The 8,941-nt window shown below is 42.7% G+C and overlaps 1 protein-coding gene across 1 annotated transcript; it reads right to left on the reverse strand.

Annotated features, from left to right (window-relative positions):
* Window positions 1-1,614: 1,614 nt before the first annotated feature.
* Window positions 1,615-4,569, reverse strand: COX19 (cytochrome c oxidase assembly factor COX19). Its single transcript, XM_081887896.1, has 3 exons — window positions 4,392-4,569; window positions 2,913-3,024; window positions 1,615-2,083 (listed from the first exon to the last, which is right to left on the reverse strand). Exons 1-3 carry the CDS (start codon window positions 4,471-4,473, stop codon window positions 1,996-1,998), a joined length of 282 nt encoding a protein of 93 aa, XP_081744022.1. The 5' UTR covers window positions 4,474-4,569; the 3' UTR covers window positions 1,615-1,995.
* Window positions 4,570-8,941: the final 4,372 nt, after the last annotated feature.

An 8,941-nucleotide genomic window follows, 5' to 3' on the forward strand; every position in this document is an offset into this window, starting at 1 on the left:
GGTTGGTGGGGAAAGTGCATTGGAATACTGGTTGCTGGAAACTGCAGGAGGGGAGGGGGACCAAATCCTGCTTCTTGAACAAGCTTGGTTCGCCACTGTGAGGACAGAATGCTGGACTAGATGGGCCATTGGCCTGATCCAGCCGGGTCCTACTTAAGGCGTTCTTAGGGTTAACCCAGACAGCATCAGCTGAGGTGCCAGAGTGGGTGGGACAAGGAAGACATCCTGCCTCTCTTGCGAAGGCAGCTTCAAGTTGCAAAGGAAAGGGCAATGTGTGGGTTGTAGGTTTCAGTTAGGGTCCTTCCTGTCTCCCCACCCCATGAAGAATTCGAATGCAGGAGAATCACCTTCAAATCAAAGGGTATGCCGTTCCTCAAACAAACTCTTAAAAACAATCACACATAAACACACACCCCCATTCAAAGTCATGCATATCGTGGCCACATTTCAGCACACAATTAGTTACATTTCTGCACATTACAGGCTTAAGTGTGCCTCACTTTGCCCTGGATTGGAGCCTGTATTTCTCATTGCCTTATTTACCAATGTAATAATAATAATAATAATAAATTTTATTTATATCCCGCCCTCCCCAGCCGAAGCTGGGCTCAGGGCGGCTAACAACAATCAAAATAATCCAACATTCTAAAAACATTCATTATAAAATTAATTAAAATCAAATTAATGGCAGCCATCAAGCAAAATTCTGTGCAGATTGCCAGAGGAGGGGGTCAGGCTGCGCCCTGACCAAAGGCCTGGTGGAACAGCTCTGTCTTGCAGGCCCTGCGGAAAGATGTCAGGTCCCGCAGGGCCCTAGTCTCTTGTGACAGAGCGTTCCACCAGATTGGAGCCACAGCCGAGAAAGCCCTGGCTCTAGTTGTACTAGAACACACTGCATTTTCTTTCTGTTTTAAGACAGCAACAACAACAAAATCTCAAAACAGGCACATACATTTCTGAAAGGGGCAACAGAGTTCCTTTTTACTGAATTAATTCTGTGTTGCCAAAAGATTGAGGTCTAGGACAAAAGGGCAGGCAAATATTCTCACTTCTGATGAGAACTACTGGTAAACCTGGACTTCTGAAGCCCACCCCATATTGCTGTGTTAACCGATCTTTTAATTTTTCTTATAAATTTTTACTCACCCATTATCTATGCCTAATTAAGTATTCTATGTATATGTTTGGTTCTTGCTCTTATTTATTTAATAATTATTCACTTAGATTCATACTGTTATGCTACTTATTTAGATGTTTTGCTTATGCTGGTCTATGACCGTAATAAAGAACTTGACTTGACTTGACTTGATGAGAACTATTTTCATAACTGAAACTGAAAGAGATGGAGAGGAGGGCTGGATTTAGGAATGAAATGATCAGAAACAATCTGATTCGAAAACAAATTATTTATTTACATGCCTATCCTAAGGCTTCACTTGGATGCAAAAGTCCCGGTGAATAATTTCAGCACACCTTCTTTCTAAGCAAATGCACTTAAGACCCTAGGAAGCATTTCTCTCAAACAATAACAATTTATAATAATAATTTATAATTTATACCAATTGTAAGAAGGGAAGCTGAACCCAATGCAGAGTGCAATGAGTTTTGTCTCCCAGAATCTTCAAAACAAAGCTTTTTGCAAAGCAAGTACTGAGAGCCTGTAGTTCAGATTTGAATATCCAAGGGATATTTCCTTCCCCACACTAACAGCACATACATGTCCTCAGATGGAAACACACTGAGTTCACTGGGACCAACTGGGTGGGGATAGCATCGCAACACTCTGATCCCTTTACTTGGGAGTAAGCCCTATTAAACTCAGTGAGATTTACTGGTGAACAGGTAAGTGTACAAGATTGCACTGTAAATCTTCTACTTGGCAACAGCTTCTTCCAAGGAGCACTTCATATCAAGATAGGATCTGAAACGTACAATATGTACCACAGCAGATTTGCTCCTTTCTATAGGAGAAGGTCAGGGTTCTCTTTCTCTTCATCACAATGTCTCCTGTTGGGTTTCTGATTTTTCTTCTATTAGGTCTTTAAATCCCAATTTTGCCAGTGGTTCTTTGGCCATAAGTTGTCTAAACAAACAAAAAAAAAAAACAATTTGAAAAGCATTAAACTTGAAATTGGCATGTTTAGCAATTTCATTTTCTGAATAATTTTGTACCCCTTAAAATAAAATAAAAAATAAAAAACACAGAAGATTCAAATGATTCTCCAGGACTGCAGAGGAACCCCTGGCAAAGAATTTGTATTCCTAAGGGTGTTGGTTTGCTTTCTTTTAAAGGAAGGTTCCTGGCTTATGGATATAAAAATATGCTTGTAAATATGTGGGCAGTGGTTGCTTAAAAATGCACAGGAGCTCACAAAAGGGGTATGGGCTAGAGAATTTGAATTGCCAAGGATGTCAGTTTCCCTTTTAAAAACAACAGGTTTCTAGTCCATTGGACCACTCAGCCACCCTAGAAACACGGGGACGTAGGAAGCTACTTTATACAAAGTCAGATCAAAAACTACAAAGTGATTTAACAATCAATTGTTCTTCTCAGGAAACTGTAGCTCTGGGAGGGAAACAGGGGGTCTCCTAAAAACTCTCAAAACCCTTAATAAACTACAGTTCCCATGATTCCTTGGGGAAAGCAGTGACAGTTAAAGGGGTATGCTTTAAATTTATGGGGTGGATGTAGACTCACTGTCAGCAAAGAAGAAGAAGAAAAGAAGAGGAAGAGAAAAGAAAAGAGGGCAGAGGGAATTAAGTACTGTAATTTTACAGATTTCAAAAATGAAGCAGTGGTTTGTGGAGCCAAAAATCCACCGTGCACTGACAGCCCAGCATAAGTTGTCTCTGGCAAAGAGAGCAAACATTCATTAGCTTAAGTGAAGTGTTGCAAATAAGAATGCACTTGCCTCTCCATTCTGCATTCTAAATATTCCTTTGATTCCTGCCTGCACAATGCATTCTCAAAGCTGTTCTCCCTCAGACACTTCATGAATTTTTCTTTGAAAGCTGTACATTCACCTGTGCGACAGAAGGAAAGCACATTTTTTGAAACAGGAGGCATGAAAAGAAACAGACATGGAATTAGGAGTAAGACAAAACAATAGCGCTATTCAAAGGACAGGCTGGCTGCTGTGGCTCAGCACGAGAACGTAATGCAGTAGGCGGGGGGACACCTTGAAACCACCGAGGCGCCAGCAAACCTTCAGGTCACTAAGCTCCAAGCAAAAAATAGTTTCAAAAGGGAGAATTCAGTGTGAAGTTGCTGATTTAGAATTCATTAGCAGTTCTCAGGATTCTTTGAGGGAAGCCATGACTATTTAAGTGGTGTGATGCTGCTTTAAATCTATAGTGGCATTGGCTCAATCTAGCAGGCTGTTCTTATGCTCTTGCTTTATGTGTACAGTGCAGATGATGCCACTATAGATTAGCAGGGGGAGAATTACAAACACCACCTTGAGCTCCTTGCCGCCCCCCAAAAAGGAGATATATATATATATTTGTATGTTTTAAAATAGGCTTGTAATTATTCTTTTTTATTCTATTTTTGTAGACCGCTTTGAGGTTTGTCTATTTTATACAGTGGTACCTCAGGTTAAGAACTTAATTTGTTCTGGAGGTCTGTTCTTAACCTGAAACTGTTCTTAACCTGAAGCACCACTTTAGCTAATGGGGCTTCCTGCTGCCGCTGTGCCACCACCGCACAATTTCTGCTCTCATGCTGAAGCAAAGTTCTTAACCCGAGGTGATATTTCTGGGTTAGCAGAGTCTGTAACCTGAGGCATATGTAACCTGAAGTGTATGTAACCCGAGGTATCACTGTACAATCAAATGGTGCATAAATTTTACAAAGTAAGATAAATAAATAAAATGCAATAGAAATAAATAAATAAATAAATAATGTTCTTCTGCCTCTCTTACTGGTCCCAGTGTCAATTCTTGTGCTGGAAGTGGAGCTTTAAAAATCATTGATTTGAGCCCCTCCCCTTCCATTTTTACGGCGAAAAATGCGCCCCCAGGTGTTGTGGGACTCTAACTCCCATCAGCCCTAGCCAGCATGGCCCTCACCAAGGATGATGGGAGTTCTAGTCCATCAGCAGCACGATAGTCAAAAGTTCCCCTCCCCTCCCCTAGGGGGCCCATGACAGAAGTTCTGCTAACGGAAAGCTATCGTTTCTATGGGCTCACAGTGGTACCGCTCTATCCCTTGCGCATCTATGGCAAGAGCCCTTATTGACTATATGTACTTGGGAGTTCGCTTTTAGGCCGGAAATGCCTGTCGTACTTCCTCTCCCCCCAACCAACGTCCTCTCTATGGTCGTTGGACGAATCGCACATGCGCAGTCGAGGTGACGGACGGTTGCGGGGAGGGGGGGGAACGTTCTCACCGAAATGATCCAGAGGGAAAGCGCCTTTGTCCGGCGGCCTCGGCTTGAAGCTTTTCGTCCCGAAGTTCATAGCCGTAGACATGACGACGAGGACCCGACGCAGCCGCTGCGCCTCTGACCGAACCTTCGCCTCACTTCCGGGATCTCCGTGTTGTCAAGCCCCAGGTTGTGGAGTGGAGCGCCGAGCCAGGCCAGAAGAAACGAGAGCAGAGCTGATCGGGCGGGGAGGAGCCGAGCAGATGGCCCCGCCTCCTTCAGCCCCACGTGGATGCCTGGCCGGGATGGAGCTGGCATTTTTAAATCTTATTTTATTTATTGATAAATAAATATGTCCTTTGCAGAAAGCAAAGGAGCCTTGTGATATTTCAGAGACTAACCAGTCTTAATTGCGCCTTCAGACTGAAACTGGAAGATGTGATTTCTTCCATTCCAGGAAATTTATACCGCTTTATAATTCTTTAGAAAATAAATAAATCTCCAAGCGGTTTGCAACCTACCTACATCAAAACATCAGATAAGACGATCCAGGATAAAACATGACTGAAGAAAATCAAATATAAAACTTGCGTTCAATGTAACACAATCAACAAGAAACTAAAATATTACACTGGTACCTCAGGTTAAGAACTTAATTCGTTCCGGAGGTCCGTTCTTAACCTGAAACTGTTCTTAACCCGAAGCACCACTTTACCTAATGGGGCCTCCTGCTGCCGCTGCACAATTTCTGTTCTCATCCTGAAGCAAAGTTCTTAATCTGAGGTAATATTTCTGGGTTAGCAGAGTCTGTAACCTGAAGCGTATTTAACCTGAAGCGTATGTAACCCGAGGTACCACTGTATCTTAAAGGAGGTCAGCTACACAGTGCGCATTTACAGCAGCAAAGTTAACAACAAGAAAACATTATCTTAAACGTTTCAGAAGAAAGCATTCCCTACTTGTGCTTCAGCTAGTTCCAGTCCTTCAGCTGGGATACTTGTTCAAGCAGATGGTGGCTTTTTCAGAATATAGATTTAAGTGTTAGCAGCTTAAAACAGAGGCAGTTCTCCCCTGTCGCATTTCAAGTCGCATTTGCACGCTGCTGTACACGCCAGAAAGGGGGTGGAGCAGACCCTCCAAGTGCCCCTGTTTTCCAGGGATGTCCCTGATTTAGAGAATCCATCCCGGTTTCTGCTTTGATCCCGGAATGTCCAACTTGTCCTTAGGATGTCTCTATTTTCATTGGAGAAATGTTGGAGGGTATGGAGGTAACGGACCCTCGAGCCATCTGAAGGCAATCCTCTATAGGGAGGTGTTGGTTTTTAAAAAATGTTTAATGCTTTATTGCTTTTGAATTGACCTTGCTCTTGAATTATGGTGCTGGAGGAGACTCTTGAGAGTCCCATGGACTGCAAGTAGATCAAACATTTCCATTCTTAAGAAAATCAGCCCTGAGTGCTCACTGGAAGGACAGATCGTGAAACTGAGGCTGCAATACTTTGGCCACCTCATGAGAAGAGAAGACTCCCTGGAAAAGACCCTGATGCTGGGAAAGATGGAGGGCACAAGGAGAAGGGGACGACAGAAGACGAGATGGTTGGACAGTGTTCTCGAATGTACCAGCATGAGTCTGACCAAACTGCGGGAGGCAGTGGAAGACAGGAGTGCCTGGCGTGCTCTGGTCCATGGGGTCACGAAGAGTCGGACACGACTAAACGACTAAACAACAACAACAACAATGTTTTATTATGTGTTGGAAGCTGTCCAGAGTGGTTGGGGTAACACAGTCAGGTGTGTGGGGTGTAAATAGTAAAATGATCATTATGGAATGGGACATCCCTATTTTTATCAAAGAAATGTTGGAGGGTGTGGTGGAGGTGTCTTCACCCAACGAGCATTGCCTGTTTGATTTCTCTGTGGCTTCATTACCCCACATAACTACTATTTAGTGAAGCTCACACCTGTGCATGTGCCATCATCTGCGCATGCACAATGGCTGCCTCAAATGTATGCACCTGAGGTTAATTGCAAAATGAGTGTGGTTTGCGTGTTCAAATCGGATGGGAGCTGGTTTAAGAGACAATGCATCCGACAGCAGGTTTTCTCAAGAAACTACAGGACAGATGTGGATGTGGCTAACATCCTGTGTACACTGCTTCAAACACCAGCAGTGGGAGCACTTTGGAGCCAGATGACTTGGTAACACCTTTCACTGGATCTGCTTTTGACCTCTCTCCGCCTTCTGCCCTTTCTGTCTCAAGGAGCACCGGACACCACTGGTTGCTGTGAGACACTGGTTGCCTGTAGCTCCTGGGAAGCAGGGTTGAATATACATGGGATAAAACAGTTGCAGAAAAGCAGGTGGTTCGGCAGCTTTCCCTGCAAAGGTGTGAAATGCCATAACATCACCCGGGCATGCCTTTACTTTGTTCTGTTCATTGCATAATAAGCCCTGCGGTTGGTATACTCATACGGGAACTGTATTTGGTGATTTATTACCACTGGCATTTTGAACAAAATGTTCTTCCAAGAAAAACTTAGTTCTGATTTGACTGCGTTTTTAAAAAAGAAAAAGAAAAGATGGCCCAAGTTACTTAACAGACTGAAGAGTTCAGTGCCATGCAGTCCTGTGCATGTTTACTTCTGAGTCAGCCCCTACTGTGTGTAGTGGAGCTTCATTTTCACAAACATGTGCACAGGATCCTTTTTGTTAAGTTGTGAGTGAACATATCAGATGACACAGCAATTCTTCAAACAGCTCTTGTTTATTCACAGACCAGAACAGAACTGAACTGAAGGGTTCAGCCAGCCTGTTTATACAGAGCTCCACTAGAACGCAACAGTAACCATTTTCTGTAACCATCCAATCACTGAATGTTACTTTCAATCCCTTATTTGCATATGTGGACCTGAGTGAAAACTATCTACAGTATCCCCCTGCTGGCCCAAGGGTGAGAACTTCAGTACATAACACTTTTGTTTCATCTAAGTTCTTAAGATCAACCCTACAAGTACCTAAACACGTTTCCCATGCTACCATACATCTCAAAGCTGGATTCGTAAGAATCGAGGCCAGAGTATGGCTTGCCACACTGAATTATTGGCTGAGACTATCCTTCCTCCCACGTGGTCTTGCTCGTTTAACTATGAAGGATGGTTTCCAAACGACAGGGAAATGTGTTACATACTCAGTTGCTAGTTTTATGTGTTTTATGTTTTAAGTTTTATGTGTTCAGTTTATCTGTATGTATCTTATGCTGGCCTGGGACCGAAATAAAATTTGTTGCTGATACTACCTCATTTTAACTTGCTGGGATCTGTTGCAGGATGATACCGACACATTTCAGTTACAAGAAAGCCTGATAATTTATAGGCATGGATAATTTATAGGCATGTTCATGAGCTTCTTTCTTTTTCTTAATAGAGTCATACCTCGGGTTGAAGTTGCTTCAGGTTGAGTGCTTTTGGGTTGCTCTTTTGTAGTTTATTAGCAGCCAGTCTTATGTTGTATCAACCTGTTTCTTTGAAGTGTGTAATATTGTTTCGATAGCTGTAATATTTATTTATTTCTCCTCATGTTTCCTAAAATTTAATATATATGATAAGGACCTTGCTCCCATAACGTTATGCGCAGCAGCACAAAGTAGATCCAAACTTGGGTTATGTGGGTGGGGCAAACTGAACATGCCTGTTCCGCGGTGATTGTAAACTTAGTAGACATCAGATCCATCAAAAGATGGTCAGTAAGAGATCTCAATGAGCAGGGAAGTTCTTAAATGCTCTCTCCCGCGTCCAGGTCATAAGATAATCATTGCAAAAATATCACTGCCGCTCAAGGCGACCTGTTCTTTGTGCTCCTTAATCCTTTCCCACTCTAGAATTTGAAACTGTAAATGGAAAAGTACACCCAGTTTAGTTACATAACCATCGGATTAGGCATCTTGAAATCTGAGGTCTTAATTATGTTGTTCCTGCAAACCATGAGTAATGAATTTTTTTGGGGTTTCTAAGCAACTGATTGTTTTCTACGGTATATAATGCAATTAGCACTTTGAAATTTGGCTGGTTATTACTTTTGGCAATAACACGAGGAAGGAAACAAGCAGGATGAAACACTAGGGTTGCCATATTTTTTTAAAAAAATCTTTTTCCTTTCTGGCAAAAGCTGTTAGCCTTTTCCCCCCCAGTTTTCTCCAAACTCGTTGAGCTTTTTCAGCAAAAACGGCACTGCTGCTAGGGGCTGCTATTCGGCTGGATTTTTCCAAAAAAATTCCTGATTGCCACCCAGACACTGTTGCTGACTGCAGTATTCCGGATACTACATTCAAATAACCCCACCTAGAATGCTGGTCACACATCCCTGCTTCTCTTTCCATAAGAATATCCCCTTCAACATTCCTCACATGAAAACGTTTGTGAGTCGAGGACTCGCCACCCACTTGACGATAAGAAAGACACAAGGACGCAGTATATTAGGTTAATGGGCTAAAAAAAGGCCACAACTTTATCGATTACAGCATGTGAGTGGTACAGTGGTACCTCGGGTTACATACGCTTCAGGTTACACACTCTGC

The sequence above is a fragment of the Podarcis melisellensis genome, assembly GCF_964234715.1.
Source record: "Podarcis melisellensis genome assembly, chromosome: 14".
NCBI lineage: Eukaryota > Metazoa > Chordata > Lepidosauria > Squamata > Lacertidae > Podarcis > Podarcis melisellensis.

Excerpts from the sequence above, each read along its gene's own strand:
- COX19 (XM_081887896.1), bottom strand. The coding sequence starts at position 4,473 with ATGTCTACGGCTATGAACTTCGGGACGAAAAGCTTCAAGCCGAGGCCG. Across the intron at positions 3,025-4,391 it reads TTTCCCTCTGGATCATTTCG|GTGAATGTACAGCTTTCAAA; the intron begins GTGAGAACGTTC and ends TCTGTCGCACAG. Across the intron at positions 2,084-2,912 it reads TTAGAATGCAGAATGGAGAG|ACAACTTATGGCCAAAGAAC; the intron begins GCAAGTGCATTC and ends TTGTTTGTTTAG.